The sequence below is a fragment of the Colletotrichum aenigma genome (assembly GCF_013390185.1).
Source record: "Colletotrichum aenigma strain Cg56 chromosome Unknown KSG_Cg56_contig05, whole genome shotgun sequence".
In the NCBI taxonomy this organism is placed as follows: domain Eukaryota; kingdom Fungi; phylum Ascomycota; class Sordariomycetes; order Glomerellales; family Glomerellaceae; genus Colletotrichum; species Colletotrichum aenigma.
The window spans coordinates 377,672-403,610 of NW_023500911.1; the positions used below are offsets into that span (position 1 = coordinate 377,672).

The 25,939-nt window shown below is 41.4% G+C and overlaps 5 protein-coding genes across 5 annotated transcripts; 2 read left to right on the forward strand and 3 right to left on the reverse strand.

Annotated features, from left to right (window-relative positions):
- Positions 1-14,498: 14,498 nt before the first annotated feature.
- CGCA056_v007758 (uncharacterized protein) lies at positions 14,499-15,611 on the forward strand (the record flags this gene model as incomplete). Its single annotated transcript, XM_037323006.1, has 1 exon — positions 14,499-15,611. One exon carries the CDS (start codon positions 14,499-14,501, stop codon positions 15,609-15,611), a length of 1,113 nt encoding a protein of 370 aa, XP_037177832.1.
- Positions 15,612-16,810: 1,199 nt separating this feature from the next.
- Positions 16,811-17,683, forward strand: CGCA056_v007759 (LysM domain-containing protein; the record flags this gene model as incomplete). Its single annotated transcript, XM_037323007.1, has 3 exons — positions 16,811-17,036; positions 17,210-17,278; positions 17,352-17,683. The coding sequence occupies 3 exons, from the start codon at positions 16,811-16,813 to the stop codon at positions 17,681-17,683; spliced, it is 627 nt and encodes a 208-aa protein (XP_037177792.1).
- A 205-nt stretch (positions 17,684-17,888) lies between these two features.
- CGCA056_v007760 (uncharacterized protein) lies at positions 17,889-19,059 on the reverse strand (the record flags this gene model as incomplete). Its single annotated transcript, XM_037323008.1, has 3 exons — positions 17,889-18,038; positions 18,098-18,689; positions 18,749-19,059. The coding sequence occupies 3 exons, from the start codon at positions 19,057-19,059 to the stop codon at positions 17,889-17,891; spliced, it is 1,053 nt and encodes a 350-aa protein (XP_037178457.1).
- Positions 19,060-21,161: 2,102 nt separating this feature from the next.
- nlhH-4 (Carboxylesterase NlhH) lies at positions 21,162-22,480 on the reverse strand (the record flags this gene model as incomplete). Its single annotated transcript, XM_037323009.1, has 6 exons — positions 21,162-21,373; positions 21,434-21,695; positions 21,720-21,824; positions 21,875-21,932; positions 21,980-22,073; positions 22,132-22,480. 6 exons carry the CDS (start codon positions 22,478-22,480, stop codon positions 21,162-21,164), a joined length of 1,080 nt encoding a protein of 359 aa, XP_037178456.1.
- A 1,135-nt stretch (positions 22,481-23,615) lies between these two features.
- CGCA056_v007762 (Calcium channel YVC1) lies at positions 23,616-25,871 on the reverse strand (the record flags this gene model as incomplete). The annotated part of the gene is made up of 4 exons (XM_037323010.1): positions 23,616-24,589; positions 24,639-25,462; positions 25,514-25,648; positions 25,732-25,871. The coding sequence occupies 4 exons, from the start codon at positions 25,869-25,871 to the stop codon at positions 23,616-23,618; spliced, it is 2,073 nt and encodes a 690-aa protein (XP_037178455.1).
- Positions 25,872-25,939: the final 68 nt, after the last annotated feature.

Below are 25,939 nucleotides of genomic sequence, written 5' to 3' on the forward strand. Positions count from 1 at the left end.
CAACGCGCCTTCAAAGGTACAAAATGGCAAACCTTACCAAAATATCAACATCGCACAAAGAATGGCCAACGCCTGGGCCGACACCAAGACACGCGAAGGACTGCAGGCTAAAGGCTTTAAAACCGCGGATGACCTTGCGAACTGGACCAATGACTTGGGAAACCCCGACAAAACGCAACCTCAGGACTGGTCTGAACTAAACAAGAGCCACTTTCGATCGGTAAAGACTTGGAACGCTGGGCTGGTGAAGTCGAAGATGACCGTTGCAGAGTTGAGCAAGTGTGTTTGAAGGTTTCCTGCCATTCAATAATGATTGTGTGTCCTGCGACACCTGTCCGCAGGTTACAATTCGTGTGGCGCTTCCATCATTCAACTTTCTTTTGAACAATATTAGCTAGTGTCCTTTTGTCTTCAACATATAATGGCTTGGTCAAAAAGCATATCGTGTTTGGGCGGAAGTCAACTTTTTACTCCGCTTCTATCATGACTCTTGACATTTGTTCATCTTTGCAAATATGATCGTCATTTTGTTGGTTGTATTCTAATTGTTTTCGCCAAATTCCAACTAATGTTTCTTCCAATAATGATCATCATGCAAGTATGGTGTACTTACTTCCCTTTCAGCTAACACATAAATCTAGCTTCCAATGTCAAGATAAAACGCTGGTGTCATGTATTCGGGCATTTCCTCCTTTCGGCCACTGTCTGCAGCTCTGTTAATTAGCCTCGGTCAAAAGCAGGCTCGAGGGGTGTATACCATCGAATTTGGCGGCGAAATTGCTTTTCATCCTGCTGGATTTCAATCCCATGTCTACTTGCGATATGAATCGAGCTAATGCGAGGGCCTTCTGGCGACACTACCAGATGTGGATGCAAAATCAGATGAGAACATCCCTGGAAGGCACTTGCACATTCTCCATTCCGAGGCATTTACTGGACATGCAGGAAGCTACCTAGGCAACAACTCACCTACTTCTCTGACAAGACTGGAGCCTTTGTTTTCGATGCAGGTACAAAGGAGTTGTGGTTATTAACGGGCCAGCCTGCTTACCCGTCTTGTTACTATGCCAGATTAGTGTTATCAGATCTCACTTACACCAAAGTCAGTTAGGAGTCGGGTTTGGGCAGGAATTTGCCAAGACGCAGGACTCAGCCCGCCTAGCCCGGGGAGCCTTTTCATGCAGGGGAACACAGAAAGAGGGACTAAAAACGTGTGTTCTCGGTCTTCTCAGGATCTAACCCTTGGTTCCTCCACCTGCGTGAGGTCCACCGGCAAACAGGGATTCAGAAGGAAGTCGTTGAAAGATGGAGACTGACTAAGCCCAATCTGGCTCTAGCGCGCGGTTCCTCCTACAGTCCGTTGCGGTAACAGCGTCCGCCCCTAACTTTGACCCGGAAGGAAAATTTTCCGCTAGCCTAAACCCCCCCTAAAACCCCCTAAACTTCACACCTTTATAACTCTATACATATACAATGCACGTAGCTAAAAGTTTGATTAATTAGTTTACTAGTTAAAGGCTATCTAATAATATATTTTTTATTCACGCGTACTATATACGTATAGAGTTATAAAGGTGTGAAGTTTAGGAGGTTTTAGGGGGGGTTTAAGCTAGTAGATATTAGATATAACACTAAAAAGAAAAAAAGAAACCTCTTATATATAGTATCTATAGTATCCGCCCTAAAAACCCCTTAAATCGACCTAAACTTCACACTTTTATAACTTTATATATACGTAGTACGCGTAAATAAAGAAAATATTATTAAATAGTTTTTAATTAGTAGACTTATTAATTAAATTTTTAACTACGCGTATTACGTAAAGTGTGAAGTTAGGGTAATTTAGTGGTTTTTAGTAAAAAGCCCCTTTTTTGCCTTTTTTAGGCTGAAAATTAGGGGGCGGACGCTGTTATGTTACGACCTGAGAACAAGGATAACAGATAACCGACCCACTTGGACGTTAGGCGGCTAGGACAGGACATTTATACTACAGGATCATAGGAATAATAGGGACTTACTTAGAACAGAAGAACTATAGTATAAGTTATATGACGATAAGATAAGAAAACGATTAGTGGAGTATAAGAGGAAACGCTTAGTGATTAGTTAGTCTTGCTAACTGATTGTAATCACCTTATATATTTAGGTGATCACCCTAAAAGTAGATAAAGGATACTATTTAGAACTTATATATAGTATAACCTTAAGCTTAGCTTATAGTTAGACTTCTATAGCTCTTTAGTAATTAACTTAATATTTATTCTTATAGATAACATACTTTACTAGTCAGCTGCGCATATCAGTCAGCCGCGCACTTTTTCCATGACGCGCTTTGTTCCCAGCCACTTAAACCTTTGACGCGTAATATCTCAACAACCGCAATGCCGATTTACACCCAAGAAGATAAGATCATTCTTGCTATTGAGGCGATCCGATCGACACATGCTCTAGGTCATAAACTTAGTACGTAAGGCGCTATAAAGATATATAGTATCCCTAAAGATACTTTATGCAACAGAATAAATAATTAGCTATACTGCAACTATATCTAGCCTTAATAATATAAACTTAATCTAATTAAAGAGAAAACACTTCTCTAATATATTATTAAGTAGGATTTTAAAGGATTTCCCTTATAACTTACTAATATAGAAGATATAGCAAATCTCCTGCTGCAGATATAGAATCGGACGCCTATGTAAGGGGCTGGCCCCCTAGGCTTGTTCAACGTAGAGGTGCTGTCGATTGACTATTCTAAGCTGAAGAAGGAAGAAAGGACTTTATAAGGGTAGGCACCTAACAGCGGTGAAGCAGGCTGGGTTAGGCGGCGTACTGCGGCAGAATAGTGGGTCCAATGGAGCTGGATCTTGGTAACTGCTCCGGTGAAGCTGGAGATATCAATCCAGGCTCTAGCCTGTGACAGCCTATTAAGAAGCATTAGGCTAAGAGGTTTATTAACTTATAGCTAACTCTAAAGACTATATTTAATTATCTATATAATTATTAAAAGGCACTTTAAGAGGACCTAGAGGTTATTTCAAAGTGGTTTATATTATTAGGCAATATAATAGCTAAATATAATATTAATAATAAGGATCTATATAACTTCAATAAGACTAGCTTTATAATAAGTGTTATTACTAGTTTAATAGTTATTATATATACTAATAGATATAAAAAAGTGAAATCTATCCAGCCCAGCAACTATAAATAGGCTATAGTTATTAAGTGCATTAATTCAAAGGGATAATATATCCTACTTTTTGTGATTATTTAAGGGTCTTATCACCTTACTAACTAATTAATAGAATTAGGCTTTCTAAGCAACTAGGTAATTAAACTAACTACTAATAGATAGACTAATAATAAAACTAGCCTAGACTAAATCAAGCATTTCAAAAAGCATATTTAGGCTTATATAAAAGGTGTTTATTAGATGCTTATAATTAATGGATATAAGAGCTATTTATCAGCTGAATTTAATAAATACTGCAAGCAGAATAATATTATAACTATCAGTATACCTCCATATTCATCTCACTTACTCCAGCTATTAGATATTACACTATACTTACCTTTGAAACATATATATAGGGATAAAATCAACTTATTCATTAAATCCTCTATTAACTATATTATAAAGTCTAAGTTCTTTATTACCTTCTATAAAGCTTATAATAAGATCTTTATATTTAAAAATATTAAATTCACCTTCTATAGAGCTAGTATTTTTCTATAAGACCTAAATTATATAATTAAGAAACTTAATATATATATATAGACGCCTACACCTCCTGCAACTAATCCCTTAACACCACCAGCCTAGCAGTTGCAAACGCCCTCTAACTAACATAAAGCGCATTCACAGTTAAACTTTATAAAAACTTAGATCTCAGCCTATTAGGAAAGCTTTCTAACACTAATAATTAAGGTGGTTAACCAGCTAATAAAAGGTGTGCAAGTAATAGCACACTTAATCATAATTTTAACAGATTAAGTGTGCACACTTTAGGATGCTAATATAGCGCTTACTAAGCGCTAGAGAGCAAAAAAGACACACATTTAGCTTAGAGGAGCACTCAGTATAGCAGAATCTCAGGTTATCCTAGAAGAAAAGGGTAAAGGGAAACATCTAGCGCCTCAAGAAGGTGAAGATAGGGGTCTGTCAAAGAAGGGTCGGTCGGCTCAACAGCGTTGCGGTATGTGCGGCGAGACAAGCCATAATGCGCAAACATGTTCTAAAGATGTAGAATCATCTAGTGAATCAGATGCCGATGAGAGCTAATTGATTTTCTACGTTCTGGTTGTAAAAACTTATATGATGTTTGAAAGATGAGGAAAAGTGCGCAGCTGACTGATATGTGCGGCTGACTGGTAAAGTATGTTACCCTTAGTTTACTTTTACTATAAAATGACTTATTAAGTCTAAGACTAATCACCTTAAGCTTCTAAAAACCTAATCTACTACAGCTTATAACTTATAACTTAGACTATAACCTAATATATTATTATATATATTAATCCTTAGCTTCTATTAATAGACCTTATTATTAGATAGCTAACTATAATATTTTAATTACTCTTATTTAGTAAATTAACTATTAATACCTATTAAATAATATAAATAAGATATCTTCTTATGCTTCTACTAAATCGCCTACCTTAAGCTCCTCTATTAGATAAATAACTTATAATCTAGCTTAAGAACTTAGTAACCATAAGATAAAAGAAGACTTAGAAGAAGATAATAATAATAAAGAACTTAAATAACAGCTAACAAAGGCTAACAGCAATATTAAGCAAATATAGAGCATATTTAACAAAAATACCTAAGCTATTAATAAGCTCTAAGAAGCCTTTTAGTAAGTCACTTAATAAGCAGCTAAGCTTAAGAGTAAGAACTAGACCCTTTAGGCTACTGCTAATATTATCACTACGCCCCTCTAAGGAGGATAACAGAAACTTAAGCTTAGCACACCTATCACCTATAATAGAACCCCTAAAACCCTCAAGAGATTCTTAATCCAGGTTAAGAACTATTAGAACTTTTACTATAGAGATTTCACTAATAAAAATAAGAAGGTAGTATATATAGCTACCTATCTTAGAAGAAAAGCCTTCTAATAATTTAAATTAATCTAAAAAGAGTACCTTAAATATGAAACTCTTAAAGAATATATTATAGAAACCTATAATATCTAACTAATTTTTAAGGAATTAAGGATATATTTTATTCACTATTTTAGGATCTTAATAAAAAATGATAAACTAAAAGAGACCTCTTATAACTTTAATAAACTAAGTCTGCTAAAGATTACTTTACTAACTTTAGATAACTTGGTATTTAATTTAACCTTATTAAAGAAACTAAGATCTTTATATTCTACTAGGGATTTAAAGATGAAATTAAAGATAAAATATTAAGGTTAACTAACCTAATAACTTCCTCTAATATGCTAAACTTATCATTAAGATTAATAACTAACTTTTAAATAATAAAAAGAATAAAATAATAAATAATAAAATAATAAATAATAAAATCCTAACTTAGGATATAAATACTAATAGTAACCTTAATATAAATTTAATAGTTAGCAGAATAATAAGAAACCTTAGAATCTTAAGTGTTATAACTATAATAAGTAAAGCTATATTACTAAAGATTATAGATAGCCTAAGAAGCTTCCCTAGAAGCTAATAGCTAAGCAACCCTAATAAGTCAACATAATTACAAAAGCCCTCTATATATCCTAATCCTAGACTAAATACTATAATAATAACTGCTAAATCTACTTTAAAGATAAGGAAATATTAGGATATTACTTAAGAAATAGCAACTCTAAATAGTCTAAATATAATATAACTATCCTAAACACTTACTTTAAAACCTTAGTAATAACATATTCAAATAATAGCAAAGTTATTAGAAAACTATTTAAATAACTTAATAAAATATTATAAATTTAGCAATTAAAACTAATCACCCTATATATAACTAGCTAGTAACTACACTATAAAGAATGATAAATCCAGAAGGAAATAGAGCTAATCTAGTAAGAAGATAATAGATAAATATAAATATATTAATAGGCAGATTCGAAAAGAGAACTAAAATATCAATATAACCTCCTAGAGGAATAATAATTACTTAACCTCACTAATAACTAGACCTTTAGAAAAGGGGAAGCTCACCTTATAATTTAGATAAACCTTATAATATTATCTAATAATATATATAGATAGAGATCACCTATAGACTCACCCTTAGTGTGGATAACACTAATTCTAAAGAAAACTCTAAGACTAAAGAAATAATATAGCAAGTCTTTTAATGTAAAGAAGTAGATATATTTTAAGATAAATAATAATAGCACTTCTATAGAATCTCAGCAGTATAATAGAACTGAGATTACACCTCTAAGCTTTATATAGAAGACCACCCTACTTTATAAAGCAATTATTAATAGTATTCAACCTTCTTTTAGCCTTGATACTTCTTTAATAAATATAAAGAATATATAGGAGATAAGTATAACTATTAGATTTACCTTAAAAAGCATAATAATAAACTTATTAAGGATATCTATATTATATATATTATAGTTAGATAGATAATAATAACTTTTAATAGAAGGATTACTACTTTTTGACTAAGCTTATAGTTCTTTATAAGATGCTAGCATAATAATAGCACAAAATAGAATAAATACTAGTGTGATAAATATTAAATCTATTATTAAGATAAAGCTTATGTGTAGAGAATAATAAAGAATAGACTAAGACCTCTTTAGGTTAAAATCTATAAGAACAGCCTCATTAAGGTAGTATAGGAAGGAAATATATCACCTACTTTAGATAACCAAAGCAGTTAAAAAACTAGACTTACCTATTAATAATAGATTATAATAAGTAATAAAGAAAAGATCTATCTACTAAATATTATAAAGATATAAGATTAATATAAAACTTAAAGTTATTGTTAATAAATAAATAATATTTATACTAATTAATAGTAGAGCTAAAATAAACTTTATTATCCCCTAAGCTATTAATAAGCTAGAAATATGATAGGGAAGAAAAGAATAACTATACCCCCTAAATATAGCAAAAGGAGAAGAATTTAAGTATAAAGGAGGTACTATCTATAATAAAACTACACCTCTTAAAATGAGCTACCTGAATTAGAAAGAAAGAATCTAATTTAATATTACTGATATAGGAATATATAATATAATGCTAAGACTACCCTAGCTATAAGTAAGTAACCTATAGATAGATTAAAGTAAAGGCTAACTCTATTAGGACTGTGATGATTTAGTCCTTAAGCAGCCCTATTAAAACTAGCCTTTAAATAAGTTAATATATTAAGGAGCAGTAAAATAATACCTCTGCTACCTTAAGGTAAAAGAAGCTATATTATAACTATTAATAATAATAGATCTCTACTAGAAAAATAATCTACTTCTATCTATCCTAAAAAAATATAGAGTTTATAAAAACCTTTTTACAGCTAAACTAGAGATTAAACTGCCTAAATATATAAGCTTTAACTATAAAATCCCTCTTAAAGAAGGAAAAGAATTATAATTTAATAAAATCTATAGCTTTAACCTAATAGAAATAGAAGCTTTAGATAAATACCTTAATAAAAACCTTAAAAAAGGGCTATATCAGACCTTTAATATCACTTATAAAAAGCTTAATCCTATTTATACTAAAGAAGAATAGCAAATTATAACTATATATTAATTATTACATACTTAATAAAATAATATTAAAACATTACTACCTATTACTACTTATTAATAAAATAAAGAGACTCTTTTATAAAGCTAACTAATCTATAGCTCTCAACCTTAAAAATACTTATAACCTAATCAGAATAAAATAAAAAGAAGAATAGAAAACCACCTTTAGAATATATAAAAGATATTTTAAATATCTTATTATACCTTTTAGCCTTACTAATACTCTTATAATATTCTAAAATATAATTAAATTAATCTTATATAAATATATTAATATTTATATAGTTATGTATTTAAATAATATCCTCATATTCTTATTAATACTTAAAAAATATAAGTAAAATGTTTATTATATCTTATAAGCCCTCTAAGAAGCTAAACTGTCATGGGCTAGAGCCTGGATTGATATCTCCGGCTTCGCTGGAGCAGTTACCAAGATCCAGCTCCGTTGGACCCACTATTCTGCCGCAGTACGCCGCCTAACCCGGCCTGCTTCACCGCTGTTAGGTGCCTACTCTTGTAAAGTCCTTTCTTCCTTCTTCAGCTTAGAATAGTCAATTGACGGCACCTCTACGATGAACAAGCCTAGGGGCCAGCCCCTTACAAAACTCCTAGTTAAACCTAAAAATAGCAAATTTCACACTTAGAAAGTAGAATACCTTAGATTTACCATCACCCCTAGAGAAGTCTAAATATTAGAAAATAAAGTTAAAGCTATTAAAGAATAGCTAATACCTAAAAACCTTAAGGAAGTCTAAGGATTCCTAGGGTTTATTAACTTCTACTAAAATTTATAAAAAACTATAGCAGAATTAATATAGCCCTCACTAATCTCAGCTGTAAGGATACCCCTTTTATATAGGAAGAACTATAACAGATCACCTTTTAGAGGATTAAGGACCTTATTAGTAGCAAACTAGTCCTAATAATACTAGACCCCACTAAGCAGTTTCAAGTAGAACCAGACTCCTTAGACTATGCCCTTAGAGTATAACTATTATAATAAGACTTAGAAAGATAACTTCACTTATACGCCTTCTTCTCTTATAAGCTTTATAAACTTAAAACTAAACTATTAGATCTATAATAAAGAACTTATAGTAATTATTAAAGTATTTAAAGAATAGAGACCTAAACTCTTAGGAATAATTTATAAAATACTTATATATTTAGATAATAAGAACCCCTTATATTTTATAACCTCAAAAATATTAAATAAGTAATAAGTTAAATAGTTAGAATTCTTATTAGAATTTAATTTCTAAATTATCTATAGAAAAAGATCAGATAATAATAGAGCTAATACTCTCAGCTGATAGTTAGACTATAATATCATAATACCTAAAGAAACTTAGGTAATTCTTAAAGGAAATAATAATAAAAACCTAATATTAGCAACTAGCTCTTAATAATAGCTAGATAATTTAGTATTAGTCTATTTAGCAAATTGAATAATAAAGTAATTATAAAGTTTTATACTTACCCTATTTATTACTAAGGAATTATAAAGATTTAGAAGTAATTATAATAATAATATAGAGAAAAGGTTACTAGAGAATATACAGCAAAAGTAATTAAGAATTATAAGGTCTACCTCAAAAGCAAGCCTACTTAATATCAACTTTATAATATATTATAACCTTTATTTATATTATAAACTGCTTAATAATCTCTATTATTTAACTTTATTATTAAACTACTAAAGTCTTAAAAACCCCTTATAGGAGTATATTTTAATAGCATTCTTATTATTATGGACTAACTTATAAAGTATGCCTATTTTATCCTATATAAGGAATTAAATAATGCTGAAGAATATGCTTATATATTTCTTAAATATATTATTACTAACTATAGAACACCTTAGGAAATTATATCAGATAGAGATAAAATCTTCACTTCTAAGTTTTAGAAGTTAATAATATTATAACTTAGCATCAAATAATTAATATTTACTATATTCTATCTATAGAATAATAGATAAATAGAAAGAATTAATTAAATCCTTAAAATATACCTGTATACTTATATTAATTATAATTAAGATAACTAGGTAATACTACTACTAATAGCCTAATTCGCTTATAACAATATAATTAGAGAAAGCATTAAGGAATCCCCCTTCTACCTCAACTATAGATTTAAACTAACCACCTATAGAAACATATACCTAAGCTTAGCTATAATTAAAGCTGTTACCTTAATATAATAAATCAAAGATATTTAAGATAATATATATAAAAAACTTCAATTTATACAATAATAAATAATGTAATTGAGTAATCAATAAAGGATTGAGGGATTAACCGTAAAAGAGGGAGATAGCATCTACCTTATATAGCAAAATATTAAAATAAAACAACTAAGTAATAAGTTAAACTATAAAAAACTTAGACCTTTTAAAATCTCATAAGTTATTTCACTAGTTAACTATAAACTTAAACTCCTAGAAACTATAAAGTGTTATCTAGTATTCTATATTTCACTCTCTAAACTAGCATTATAGGGATTATAGATAAATAATATTATTATTATAGAAGATAATAAACTAAAGTGTAAAATAAAATAAATTATTAACTATCTTAGTAAACTAGAAGAATGCTAATACTTTATTAAGTAGAAAGGATATAAATATCAAGATAATATATAAAAACTTACTAAAAATATTACTAATATAGCAGAAGAACTTATAATCTACTAATAATAACACTAAGAATAAGAAATAATACCTATATCAGCTGAATTAATTATTTTAATAAACACCTCAAGCTACCTATAAATTAAACACCCCTATAGATATATTAGACTATTAGTAGAAACAGACTAACTAAGATAAAGAAAACTATTAGTCTACCTAAAAACCTTAGAATATAACTAAAGCTCCTCTAATAAGAAATTTAGAGTGCTAGGATTCTAATTAAGGATAGTCTTAAGGTCTAATATACTAAAACTACCTATAGACTAAACCTCTAATATAAGAGAAGCTATTAGCTCCTCTTTTATAACCTCTTAACCTTTTTAAAATATTATTCTTTTCTATTTATATAAATAATCTAACTACACTATAGATTTATCTAACTTAGCCTATATAGTATATAAAGCAGTAGCTTTCTTTTTTAACACCTCATCTTTAGCTACCTCAGCATCCTCTAAATAAGCAGCCTTATTAAGTAAATAATTTACTATAATAAAGTTTAATAAGGTATAATAAACTAAAAGTATTAAAAAACCTATTAATATAAATAATATCTGCTATTATATTATATAACTACCCTAAATAAATATACTTATTATAAACTTCACTATTAAAGAGAAATTTATAATACTTCCCTAAAGAATAATAATAAAAATAAGGTATATTAACTATAAAACTAAACTTAATAATATATAAAACATAGTTCTAATAATAAAGAGTAGAGGTAGTATTTAATTTTAATTTTTAAATATAACCTAATATAATATTAATGTTATAATAAAATTAGGAAGCAAAATTAATAGATCCCTAACTTAGGACTAATAACCTATTTATATTAGGTCTTAAAGATAAGACCTTTAGAAAGGGGACTTAATATTATAACCTAAGAATAAAGATAACAAATAACTAACTTATTTAGATATTAAGTAGCTAAAATAGGATATTTATATTATAAGATTAACATGGTTCATCAGTCAGCCGGCCGGACCAGTCAGCTGGACGTTTTTTCCCACGTATATAACAACATCTAGTATTTCTCAACCACAACGCATTAAATCAACTATTAGTTGTCGCTATCAGAATCTCCTGAGGGTTCGACATCTTTAGAACAGGTTCGCGCGTTATGCCCAGTCTCACCACACATACCACAGCGTCTCCAAGCTGGCTGGGCTCTCTTTGATGGACCCCCCTCGTCGTCCTCTTGAGGTGCTGGACGTTTCCCTTTTTGTTTCCCTTCAAGCAAAACCTGAGATTCCTCTATACTAAGTGCCCCTCTAAGCTGGACCTGCGTTCTTTTAGCCCTCCAGCGCTTAGTAAGTGCTATATTTGCATCCTCAAGGGTATAAAGCTGATCAGTCAAAATAGTGATTAAGTGCGCTATTGCCTGCGCACCCTTTGATAATTGCTTAACTGCAGCAATAATTAGTGTTAGTGAGCTTCCTTGATAAGCAGAGATGCAACTTTTGATAAAGTTAGACTGCGAGATAGTTTGTTGTGGGTTAGAGGGCGTTTGCGACTGCTAAGGTGGTAGTGTTGAAAGGTTGGCTATAGGAGGTGTAGGCGTCTGTAAATGCATATTAAGCTTTTTGATGATATGGTCTGGTCCTATAGTGAAATTCTGGCGCCTTGGAAAGCAGACCTGATGTTTTCCTCATTAAAAACCTTATTATGGGCCTAGTGGAAGGCAATAAAGAACTCAGACTTAGTGATGTGATTTATAGAGGCTCTGATGAATTAGTTGATTTTATCACTATATATGCATTTTAAAGGCGAATAAAGGGCAATATCTAATAGCTGTAGTAGATGTAATAAATATATAGGCATACTAACAGTTATAATATTGTTCTGCTTATAGTAGTTATTAAACTCAGCTGATAAATAGCTCTTATAGCTGTTGATAATAAGCATCTAGTAGACGCCCTTCGTTTAGTTCTTAGTGTGTTTATTAAAGTGTTTAATCTAGTTAAGACCTATCTGATTATCTATCTATCTATTAGCAGTAGGTTTAATCACCTAGTTGCCTAGAAAATCTGATTCCATAGTCTAACTGGCAAGGTGATATACACCCTTAACGATCATAAACGGAGGGATGCACCACCCGCCCAAATTAACACATTTAATAACTGTAGCATATTCATAATTGCTAGGCTGGACAGACTTTGCTTTGCTGTGTCGATCAGCATGTGTAACCACTATTAACATAGTGATCATGCCTATCATAAAGCCAGTTTTATCAAAATTATATAGGTCCCCCTCTTAGATGCTATACTTAGCTATTATGTTGCGTAATAGCGCAAACCACTTTAATATAACCTCAGGATCTTCTTAAAGAGCCCTTTAATAATTATATAGACGATTAAACTTAGTTTTCAGAGCAGGCTGTGAGTCCACAAACCGCCTAGCCTATCGCTTGCCAACAGGCTTGCTATTACAGGCTCGCAGCAGGAGATTAGCCATATCTTCCACACTGCTGAGGCGGAAAGGAAATCCTCTGGAATCCTGTTTAATAACGTATTAGAGAAGTGTTTTCTCTTCGATCGGATTGAGTTTATATCGTTAGGGTTAAGCTTGTTCGCGTCGCAGTCAGTTATTCATTCTATCAGCTAAGGTGCTCTTTGGGATACCGTAGGTCTTTGCAGCACGCGAAATGCTTAAGTTATTACCTGCAGCGCGTGTCGATCGGATCGCTTTAATCGCAAGAATGACTTTGTCTTCTTAGGTGTAGATTAGCATTGTGGTTGTTGAGATTTTACGCGTCAAAGGATTAAGTGATTTGGACGTAAGAGTGTTTAGAAAAAAACGTCCGGCTGACTGGTCCGGCCGGCTGACTGATGAACCACGTTATAGAAATAATAAAGACTTACTTAAAATAAAAGAACTATAGTATAAGTTACATAATAATCAGATAAGCAAATAATTAGTAAAGTATAAGAAGAAACACTTAATAATTAGTTAGTCTTACTAATTATAATCACCTTATATATTTAGGTGATCACCCTAAAAATAGATAATGAACACTATTTAGAACTTATATATAGTATAACCCTAAGCCTAGCTTATAATCAGACTTCTATAGCTCTTCAGCAATCAACTTAGTATTCATCCTCACAGATACTCTCAGCTTACCTTCACTGCGAAATCACTTATTGAGTCTAAGACTGATCACCTTAAGCCTCTGAAGACCCAATCTACTACAGCTTACAACCTACAACTCAGACCACGACCCAGTGTACTGTTATACGTGTCAATCCCCAGCTTCTGTTAGCAGACCCTACTGTCGGATAGCTGACCGTAACATGTTAACGCAACGGACTGTATTCTAGATTTAGGCATAAATTTAAGCGTCCTCGTTCAACCTTCGAATACTTCGAGTGACCTCCCGTGCCTCCCAGGCAAAGCCTGATCGATGGAGACCTCATGAAATCGAGACTAGTTGACGCACCACAGCGGAGCGCGATCCAGAGTGACCGATCTGTTCAAGGCTACCAGTTGCGCAGTCTGATGATCTCGTCAACCGAGGAATAAGGGCCCGGCCCATGTCCATAGTAGCAATTCGTTTTGGATCTTTTGTATTCTCGGCCTCAAGGAGACAACATTTTACCCTCTTTAGCGGTCGGCCGCCTTTTTTTTCATCTGATCAACTGATTGTTTTCGTCTTCTTTGACTCCAGAACTCGACATGGCACCAGACTTGGAGCTGGCGGCTGACTGCTGTGCCGCAATTCGCGGCGGAAAAGTCCCTCGAGACCTCAGGAACATCAGCGCCCGGTCTTCGCTCATCCGTGGCATACGCCTCCACCTCGATTTTGCGACCAGTCAGGATGTCAGCAACCTCTGCCTTCAGGATCCGCAGATTGCACGGGCTCGGAATGCCCGACTGATCATGAGCGATGCCATTCCGAGCACTATGGGTCCTCAACAGGAGCCGTACTGCATCTGGTTTCCCAAGATAGCCTCCGAAGACACGTACCGCCAGTTGGTGCAGCGTTATCCGCAGATGCGCTACCAGGTTGGTCGTGCCTGTGCAGCCGGTGGCTACGACACTCTCTATCAGGAATGGACTTGCGGCCGGACGTTTCCCATGCTGACGAGGCTAGAGAGAGCGACACGAATGGTGGCCGTCTCATTTACGACTCTATCATGAGTCGCTCCTGTCGCTACTCGGTCATGAACGATGACACGTTGACCATCCAATTGGATGATCCATTGTCTCCCGCCTTCTTGAACGGTGATACGGAAACTCGTCTACAGCTTTACCATCGCCCAAACACCCCTCGACAATTTTCCAAAACTCATCCTGGTGTCGAAGAGGACATGCACATCAATGACGAATACACTCCTCCCGAGATGTACTCTGAGTTGGAAGAGTTCGAAGTAGAACTACTTCACCAGCCTTTACCTCTTGATCTGCCAACTGTGAAGAAGAAACTTCTCATTTGCATGGCGGCCTTTGAAGGAAATATCGATCGTTACGTCAGGCTGTCACGGCCAACGCGTGGTATTGACCGTGAGGAGACTCTCTGCATTGTCCGCGGAATCTACCATCATACGATGTTCGCCCGCTGGTGGGCTGGAGAAATCACCCAGAACACGACGAGAGTCCAGGCCATCAGGAACACTGAGACAGGCCATAAATCTCTTTCCATGATTCAAGAAGCCATCTCAGCCCGACGGATCATGATCAATGATCCAAAGGAGTTTGTTGAGAATGGCTGGCCGGCTGGCGCGCCTAAGCCGTACCTTATCTGGTGGCCACTCCGTCCAACTCGGGATATGATGGATTTATTGGCAGAGAAAGTACCAGAGATGACCGAGCAAATTGCTGTGGCCGCGATCTACTGCGACTATCACGACGTCTATCGACGACTGCAGCCAGAGCCCAACTGGCGCCTCTGCGCCGCCGCTCGCGACTCTCATAACCCTTTCTACCTTCAGGACCTTCTGAAGCGGGCGACCGAACGACACATCAACCTTGACGCTTCGAGTGAACAAGATCCCGATGGCAAGTGTCTAGGTCTGGACATGGAACCAACGGAAATTTTCAATTACTATGAACGACAGGAGGTCCACAACTTCATCACAAGCAGAGAAGGGCCGTACGTTGGCTTCGGTCCAGATTGTCGCATGGCAGAAGTTGGTGTTTGGGATAGCAGGGGACTTCCTGAATAAGATAGTACAACACAACTGAATGATCAAGAATCCTAAACGAAAATGCAGAAACGGATTCGCTGTAAGATTACATGTGATTTACCATACTTCCATCTGCTATGTGAAGTCGAGGCCAGGAATCCAGTGATCGTCTGATTCTCTCAATCCTCGGCCTTGCTTATGCTTGAAATCCGCTACTCGTCGTTCACATGGGTCATTCTGAAAGAAAGTAGTCACGAGCCTCAGGTGGCGACATGGCTAGAAGTTAATTTCCTGTTGAAAGTGACTCGGCGCGAAGGATTCATGGCAGCATGCCTTGTGGACTTGCCGAGTCAAATCCTTGACAGGGATATGTACCGTCAAGTACTTAGACTGAGCTGACAGCGGGTACTCGGAAGTACGATTGCGGCACGGGGCGGGTGGGTCGCGGAGGTTTCCCGATACGCTTGGCTTGGATGGGGCGAAAGCGAACCTCAGCCGTTCTTAATCGTCTTTTGTTTCCCGCGCAGTACTTTGACAAAGCTTTTCTATACATGTGACTGGATTCTTTGAAACAGGATTCGAACCCCAGATATGCCAAGATTACTCGTCTTTAAACACTGTAAGACAACAGATTTCGACATGGCGCAGTGGCGCCATTGCTGCTTGTAATCTTCGCTTCGGAGTCTCCCCACTGCACTAACACAATATCTATTCAACTTTCCTGATGATGATATCGGTCTATGGAGACAACAAAATTTAGCTGGAGGCACAGTTCATGATCCAAGCTTACTTTCCAATGGAACATGCCGCGATCAGGCAACGAGCTTCCAAAGTTCCAAACTGCTCCTGGTCGACCACCGGTTATTCTCCCTAGTTCCAGTCATCGGGACTCGCCGAGAAGAGTCTCATTCAACGTTCTGGACTCCGGCTGCCTTGCCTCCTGGGATGAAAGTTTGACCACTCGCTAGAAGCTCGCTGTCTTCTCGGACATTACCTCGGACGTCGGCCTGTGACCCTTTCTCACGATAATCTGTGCACACGTTGAAGTATGGATTCATGATGATGAGCTTCCATAAAAGCGGTTTCTTCCCTCACAGAATGTATCCATTCACTTCACCAAGCAGTCACTCGCTCAAACTCTCAGTCCCAGGCCCGAGTCGTCATTCATTTCACCTTCCGTTGCTATCAGGACAAATCCTATCACTCGTTTAGATTCGCATCATCCCCATCAATCAATGATGTCGTCCGTTAGCATTAAGAGCACTTTTGTGCTTCTAGGCATGAGCGCTTTGAGCCTTTCTGCCACAATCCCTCTCCGTCGCAGCAACACTACCAGCAGCGATTCTGAAACGGTTCGCCTCATGGCCTCGACTCCTCAACTGGAGTACGACCCGCAGACCACGGCGAATTGTACTTGGTGGTATGACAATACCCAGGCTACGAACTGCAATGATTTGCTGGCCAGTGAGGGCATCACGCTTGCCAACATCAGGCGCTGGTTACGTAGACAAAATCTCTGTCAACGCCATTTTTATTTCATCGTCTTCATAGCTAAATAAAGCTGACCGAACAGAACCCTTCCACCAATGAGGGATGCAAAAACATCGCTGTCGGTAAATCTTACTGCATCGAAACAGCCTTTGAGACTGTTCCTAGCCCGACTGACCCCGAGACTCCTCCGGCGACAACCACTGCTCCGTCCAATGGTTCGTTGATCCACTCCCCAAACTCATCATTCCCGTTCCTTCAGGCTATGTACTGCTATCGCCTCAAGCCAAGGCATCACTCTCGCTAACTTCCTCGCCTGGAACAAGGGGGCTGGCAGCAACTGCGGCGGACTCTGGGCAGATGCTTACGCCTGCGTTGGCGTTGTTGGAGGCAGCACTACCCCGACCAACCCTGGCAATGGCGTCCAGACGCCGACGCCAATTCAGAGCGGCATGACAACCAAATGCAAGAGCTTCCACTTTGTCGAGTCGGGACAGACCTGCGCGGCTATTGCACCAAAGTACGGCGTCACTGTCGCCAGCCTAATCTCTTGGAACCCTGCGGTTGGATCGGGCTGCAATGGCATGTGGGCTGAGACTTACCTGTGCGTTGCTGTCTTGTAAGTCAGTAGGACCGGCCACTTTTCTTGGAAACGTTGTACAAATGTTGTCTTTAAGTAGAAGATATGTATGAGCAATATGTTATTCCAGTGGTATCCCTTCGCTACCAATGCAATCCTATCTATATAAACGCCTCACAATGCAATTCCTACCCTAGATCTCGGCCGTGACTCTCAATGTAAATCTTCTAGTTCACTCCACTTCGTCCCTAAGACTGGTACCCATCAGCCCTGTCGATAGCAGTGGCTTGAGCAAGCTTGCTCTCAGCCACGCTGACGGTGGGGAGATAACCCTGGGGGTTGACGCCGCCACCAGTGATGGCCAGACCCTCGGCTGAAGAGTTTACACCAAGTGTGATCTAAGTAAATCATGTTAGCTCTGCTGACTACCCTCAATCACATGCCAAGAGTCACTTACATAGCCAACGAGACCATCCTCAATGTTATCAGTCAGCTGCGTAACGCTGATCACAGCACTGTAGCCGTCAGAGCTAGCGTCAGAGTACAGCGAATCCTCCGCGTTGGTGGTGCGGTTCAAGGTGGTCAAGTGCGCGCTGTACGGCTCCAGCGCGTATACTTGGCTCAGGAGGTCCTCCTCGAAAAACAGCTGTCCGATGTGCTGGACCTTGCTGGCCGAGTACAAGGTGCCGTTGGTGATGTTCGTCTGCGCAGTGACGTGGATGTGCGTGGTGCGGGTGATGTAGTATCCGGGGAACTTGGTGAGGTATTCGACGATGCCGTTCTGGTCGGTCACTTGAATACCGCGCAGGAACGTCTCGTCGTCCGTTGTTCCATCGTCCCTCTTGGTCCAGTTGTCCATCAGCTCCGCGGAATCGGGGTCGATTCCGGTGAAGGACGAGTAGGAGCCGGTGGCGTTGCAGTTCCAGATCGTTAGGGCCGTTCCGGACAGCGGCTCGCAGGTCTCGATGTCGATCACGCCGATGTCGAGGTAAAAGTCGAGACCTCCTTGTGTCTCGCGGAGATCATGGCGTACCATTTCACCGTCAACACTGCGATTATGTCAGGATTTACATATCGCACCAATCATGACAGAGTATCAAGTGCTTACCCATAGGGTCCCCAGACGGTATCAGGGGCCAAAACGCAGGTGTCGTTCTGAATGGTGGTGTAGTGCAGGGAATCGCGCTGCAAAAGCTCGCGCTCATCTGTGTGTCCATTCTGAGCCCGACGAGTGCGCAGACGGCTGGCTCTCTTAGCGAAGATCTCAGCCTTACGCGCTTCGATGGCAGCTGCGCACTTGTTGGTGCTACGACCGACCACGTGGGCCTCGGATTTGGCCTTCTCGGCCGTCATCCGCTCAGGATGAGCAAAGACAGGGGCCAAGGCCAAAGCGTGGAGAAAGATGTTGTTGAGCTGCATTTTGTATGTTTCAAAGAGTGAATGCTGAGAGAAGTGAGTGACTGTGAGTGATCGACCGGGAACAACTCCCTTCGACGAAGCATCCCATCACTGTTCTTATACACCACATCTTCAAGCTCTACTTTCCATGATTCTTTTTGTAAAGCCCTGCATTAATTACCGTACAGACGTTCCCTAGCTAATCAAAGCTCCGGAATAGCTTACGTCGTGACGATTGTGATTGGAAGATACCCCAGTAGGCTGACGTTTACTTACACCTCCGTCGTCGGGATGTGGGCGGTTCTGTGGAGTTTGAGGCTCTCACCAGTGGCTAATTCGACCCGCTCGCCCATACGCAGTAGACGCGCGATGTTGGGGGGCTTGGAGAGGATGCACCGCCCCTTAACGGCTTCGTGCGCCTCCTGCCTGTTTCGGTGAAAGCGGCCACCGGACCCGGGGGGGGGGGGTGGGCTCCGTACCTACGGCCCCATGTGGCGGTACGGAGCCTGTTTTCTCTGGATTTGAATAAATGTTGTGTGTCGTGACGGGAAATTCGGCACCTCGATTGCACCCGAGGACCGTGATTTTTCGGGTTCGCGATGATTCTTCACCCGTGGACGCGTTGAACATTACGTTTTTTTCTTTTTTTTTATTTCCTTTTTTTTTTTCTTTTCTAATTTATGTCCAGGGTGATTGAAGCCAGGACAAAGTCAACCCCGACGGCGACGCGAGATGACATTAAGGACGTTACCATCTTCATTGTCCACAACCTTTTCAAAAGGAATGAGGGGGAGTATCATTGATATAGACAATCGGGTGCCTCCCGATGCGATGTGTCATATTGTACTAAGCTTAAGGGGTCCCTGAAAGCAGTGCCCATGTGCTCTATCTCTGTCAAGCCCAGCGAGGACGCGTGGACGGCGATCCGGTAAGCCTGATGGAGCAGAAGATCGGTCAAGTCCGCGGGTTCCACGGACCTCAATTTCAAGAACGCGACCCAAGAAAAAGAGATTTCTTTTGCCAAAAGAGGTCGTCTTCTGAAATGAGAATTGATGCTGTCTCTCTCGACGAAAAAGTGTTCCAGTCATGTCGTGTCGGGACAAGTAAAGGTGATGATACAAAAGTTTTCTCTTGATCATCAGTTTGCCGAAGGTCTTTCCAGGCAAACGCGCAACCCCAAAAGCAACAAAGGGTAGGTATTCATACTTATGAGCCTTGATTGATATGTAGAATAGGAAAATTCTCCCTGAAAATTTTCAAATCGGAACTCGGGTCAGCCAAGGCTTTGGGAGCTCAGGCAAAGGCTTGGATGTCTGAAAATAGGTTGACGCGCAAGGGATGACCCAACCTACTCAAGATGCGATGGAAGAAAACTCAGTCTACCCGTTCGATTCCACAGGAGCATTCGTACCCCTTTATGGCCTCGTGGGGCTCCGCTGCACAGGCTCTACAGCATCGAATATCCCACCGGCAGTCTCACTGGACATCCAGCATGATCATTACGTCCTCGTGGTGGACTTGCGGAGCTCCATGACATATCCGACTCAGTCTCGGATATCCCACCGGTTTCTTAGCAAGACCTGGTTTATAAGTTTGTAAAGAACTCCGGCAGGTACTCTTCAATTTCAGCCTGCGCCGCGTTCTCCAAGAGTAGATCATCGGGTTCTAGGCACGCAGGCACTGACTGACCGTTACGGCGACACGCGTTACTAGCCTGTACGTTTTTGTCTCGATTATAAGCAAGTGGAGAGAGAATTGGCTGCTTCGAGCCCCTATGGTTGCGCTGTTTCGTTTGTCCGTGCCAAAGCCGATTGTGGTCGCCTTCAAGGGGTTCCGTCTTGCCCACTAACCGCCGCCTTTCTCATCACACAGCTATGTATTAACTAGGCGGACAACAATGTTTTTGGAGGATCTTGCGAGCCAGAGATGGTTACAATCATCTTGATGTCTCTCTCGGATCCACCCAGTTTTTCTCACGGAGCCCGATTTCCGAGAAACGAGCTATTAATCTTCTGGTACATACCATTAGGTCTTACTCCTGTCCTGAGGAATAACGGTGGAAGACCAGAGCGATAGTGTTGCGCAAGGCCCCCAAATTTCAAGTGTCAGCTTTCATGAAGGATTTAAGTTGACCCGCCAGTCACCTTATCCAAAAACGCCATGTACCTCTCGTAAAACCTCCACACTTCCTCCTCAGCAGCAGGTAAAACCGCAGGAAAGCAGTGCGGCAGGCCTCGGTACGCATGCACCTCGACATCCACATCCTCAGCCTCCAATGCTTCCGCATACGCGAGAGCTTCGTCGCGCAGGACGTCGTACCCGGCGCATTGTATGACTGACATGGCGCGGCGTTAGCTGGTGATGGCGACGATTTGTCCACATTCTTTCAACTCACGCGTACAGGGCAGGTCCTCCAGAGACTTTGCCAGTATGGGCGAATGGCGATGGTCGGGCGTCGGCTTGGGCAGGTACGCATCGAGGGCACCTTCCATCTCCAGAGCGCCAATGACCGGGTTGTCGTTGTTCTGGATGTAGCTGCCATACTCGTATTTTTCTCTCGGGAAGAATTTGGGATGGCAGATGATTGGGAAGTGCAGGACTTGGGCGATGACGCCCGTGATGCCGTTGTCCCTGCATTCAATTGCTAGGGCGGCGGCCTTCGTTTGTTAGTCGGGTTGAACGGGTATGGGTTGCTTCGCGAGACTTGCTAGGTTTCCTCCTGCGCTGCTCCCGCTGAGGATGATCTTCTCTGGGTCAACTCCGAGGGCTGTTGCGTTCTTTTTACACTAGAGCGGAGTTAGACAGAACTCGTCTCATGTCACTTGGCCAAACTTACCCACAAGAGGCCGTCATAGCTATCTTGCAGCCCACACGGGAAAGGATCCTCCGGCGCCCTGTACAAGTCAGCTTGAGGGATGGATTCTCAACGACAACAACGTACTTGCGATAGCACACACTGACAACGACAATGTTCTTGTTGGTCGCGGCGTAGACGTTCTCAGCACCGTCAACCTCGTGACGTCCCACGCACCATCCTGACACCGCGTCAGCAAATAAACCCGGCTACATCTCATTTAACCAAAAATACCATACCACCTCCGTGCATGCGATACATCAAAACCGCATTCGGCCGAATAATCGGCGACTTGTACACCTTGAGCTCGATCTTCTCCCCATCCCGGGCCTTGAAGTACAGCAGCTCCGTGGTCACGTCCCGATGCCGATCCGGTCCGCCCCGGGGCATCGGCGCGTCCGCGTCGCCGGCCACTCTGCGCACCGACGCGAAATCCGGCTGCGCCTGAATTTGCGCGTACATGGCGCCGATCGCGGCTTCTGAGGCCGCATAGACCGGGTGTTTTGCGGAGAGGTGGCCGTGCTTGGGAAGTGGGTGAAACTCGGCGTCGAGGTCGACGTATTCGGGCTTGGTCTTTTCGGTCAGCATGTTGAACGTGACGGTTGATGGAGATTGATGACTTTGGTCATTAGTGGCGGGTAACGATCTCCTTGTGTCTTTTTGTACCCAACTTCGTTGACTGTTGTCAGCTCCCTGAGAAGCCGCATCACTATGAGTACCTTCATGCAGCTAGGGATGACCCGAGATGACGGCAGTCAGCGACGAGGATCGGTACATCGTGCCAAGAGTACGCGAGCCAACCATAAGTGCAGTATTCGATCTTAGTTGGTCTCCGGTGCTGTGTTTCGTTCCATAAACCAGGAAGGGCTGTGGCTGATGAGGGTGTGGTCATTATGATTCATCCCCGCTATGCCGGACTGGGAACAGTGCGTGCAGTGGGTTGCACATTTGGGCTGCCAAAGGGTTCCGACAAACTTCGCAGCCTCCGATGTGTGTAAGAACAGGAATGGTAAAACCTTTCCATTCAGGCCATCGAAGTCTCAGTCGGCGTGGCTCCGCTCGTCGTGGTCCTTCGGCTCCGGGTCCGTTGATCGACCCGCTTCGCCCGATTCATCATAGGGCTGTTGGTCTTTCTTGAGTGAAAGGAAGAATGTATCAAAAAAATCTGGTAGCTTGCGCACCGAACCAAGGCCCACTTGGTTTCGAAGACACCCATGACAGTCATGAGGGTTTCTCGTCTTCCAAAGATACCGTGATGGAGGCTGATACCTAGGTCGGAAAACCTTCCAGGTTTGAGACAGATCGTATCTGATGAATGCTACGGCTAGAAGCGTCGAACAATGTGCAATGAAGAGTATACGGTCTGATGTAGTCAATATTGATTCGCTGAGTACCCTACGAACACGTTCAAATTTCAGACGCAAATGCGACACGCAGTAACGTACACCAGTATACAGACGGACATGAAGTATAGGCACAAACTCGTCAGACATAACTCATGCTTCCACAGATATCCAAATGCAAATGCACGCCAAAAAAACAAAACACACCGAAAATGCAAAACGCATGCAGCGGACATGCAAAACGGGCCAATTCACATTCACACATTGCACACTATCCTGACATCAAGGTAAGGACACATGGTCGGGGGAGAGGGAAGGGGGGCTTTGGTAGGGCCAAGCTTGGAGCTCGGCTACACGTTGTCGCTGTCAAACGGACCAGCTCAAGGGGGAGAGGAGCTTCCAGAGCTTTGCTGCTGCATCGCCTCGATGAGAGCAGTGAGCTTGTCAATCTTCTCGTTGAGCTCCGTGATGCGGACCTCGACGGCAGATGGGGCATCGGCCTCATCGATTTCGGCGGCACGGGTAGTCGGCCTCGAGTGACTCCCGTTGCGGCGGTATGGAGAACGGCCAGGTCGGTAGCCCGAAGACGGGCGGTTGGCCTGCAGGGCGTTCCGGGTGTTGGGCTTCAGAAGACCCGTCGCGGCGCGAGGCCCCTTAAAACCCGCATACTCGTCGGGGAGGACGCGACGGCGGACGCTCTCGTAGAGTTGAATGACACCAACGATGGGTAGGTGAGTGGCCTTCAGGAGGAGGATGCGGCCCTGGCGGAACTTATCGTCGGAGGGGAGGAAGAGGCGCAGAGGGCGGAAGATGACGAGGGCGATGAGGTTGAACGGCGGGTAGAAGTGTGTGAGCCGGTTGCTAGTCGAGGCTTCAAGCACGTACACGCTGTACACGTAGAGGTACTCTTCCTTGGCATGGGTGATGACACGGGAGAAGCTGTTGGACAGCATACCAGTCAGGGAGCCCATGAGGAGGAAGGTACTGAGGATAATGAAGATGATCATGAGAGTTGGGCCGAAGATGGGGTTGATGTCCTCCATAATCTCGATACCAACGTAGGAAGAGCCGAAGAAAATCTTTGTCAAGATCATCGTCATATGGGAGAAGTTGTAGGCGTCCTGACCGATGAGGGAGAAGGTGGTCAAGAAGCCGAGGTAGATGATGACGACGAGAACCATGAACTTGATGAAGTCCTTGCTCATCTCCTTCAGGCATGGGATCAGAGTACCCCAGTAGGGTGACAAGCTGAGCAGGGAAAAGACACGCGGGACCATGAAAAGGGCCTCGAGAGCAAAGACGTCAAAAGCAAGATCGGTGATTTCCCTGTCCTGGTTGGTGATGCCAATAACCCCTGTGGCATATTAGCAGCCGCGCAACACCTTTGTCGATGATCTACTTACTCAGAACAGCAAAGGCAATACCGATGCCAATCATGATCATATCAAACATGTTCCAGATGTCGGTTGCGTAGAAGATTGTACCAGCATCCGCCCACTCGCTCAACTCATCGTAGAGGAAGGCAGCCAGCCAGAGGTACAGCACGATTTCGTTGTGAGTGATGCGCTCAGTGTTTTGCTGGACGAGCACGGAGTAGTAGAGGATCAGGAAGATGAGGAAGAAGAAGGCCTCCCAGGCCTTGAGGTACTTGGGGACTCTCAGACGGGAGAAGATATCGGTAGTATGGGCGTTGTAGAAACGGGGCTTCTTCTCGGCATGGACAGAAAGACTGTCCCAGAAGATGATGTCTCCGTTCCAGATGCCAGTGACGATCTTCTGTACAACGTGCTGGCTGAGGAAGCGCTTGGCATCGGCGACAGCCGCAATCTCAAGAGCGTTCAGGTTGGTGAAGGGGCCGGTCGGATCATCATCGTCCTGGCCATCTTCATCAGCGTGCATGCTCATGGTGAGCCTGGACAAGGAGGACAGCAGCTGATAGCGCTTGGCACTGCTTCCAGGGCGGACCGAGGCGCGTCTGCTGTTAGAGCCAGACCAGCTACCGCCAGAGAGCAGGGGCGAGTTCTCGTTGCTCTCCAGGTCGACATTGGGCGGCGGCGTCTCTGCCTGCTTTGGGTCGGGAATCTCATAGAGACAGTAGTCAACGGCCTCTCGCTCCGACAGGCGGGTGAGGAAACGCCAAGCGACAATCTCGCAGGCGTTGGCGCGGGCTTCGCAGAGACCCTTGTTGGACTCGGCCTCATCGGCCGCATAGTGCCATTTCAGGGCGCTGGACCTGTTAGCATGGCGTTTTTTGCTAATCGGAGGTGGAATGACTTACAGCAGGGCGTTGACAATGGCGGGGTTGGTGCAGGTGGCATTGAGATGATCAACCAAGATCCTCAAGCACTCACCGGCGGTGGTGGTCCTCAGCTGCTCAAAGGTGCTCGGCAGAACAATGACATCGGTAATGTAACTGCGCCGGAACCGTCAGCGACCGATCCAGACCTTCCGTCCACCGCTCCGCGGCAAGCACACGAGGACAGCGCCGAAACTTACACCGAGATCTTCTTGACCACCTCTCGGAAGCTGTCGTTGGTTTCAATGTCGGGCAGCTCATAGACCGTGTCGACGCGCATGGACACGGGGCTCAGGTCCCGCTCCTGCGGCATGGGCTTCTTCTTGACGCGAATGGGCATTTTGCTGGCTGACGCGGGCAGCACCGTGAACCGGGTCCCGGATTGGACTGGTCAATCGAAACAGGTCG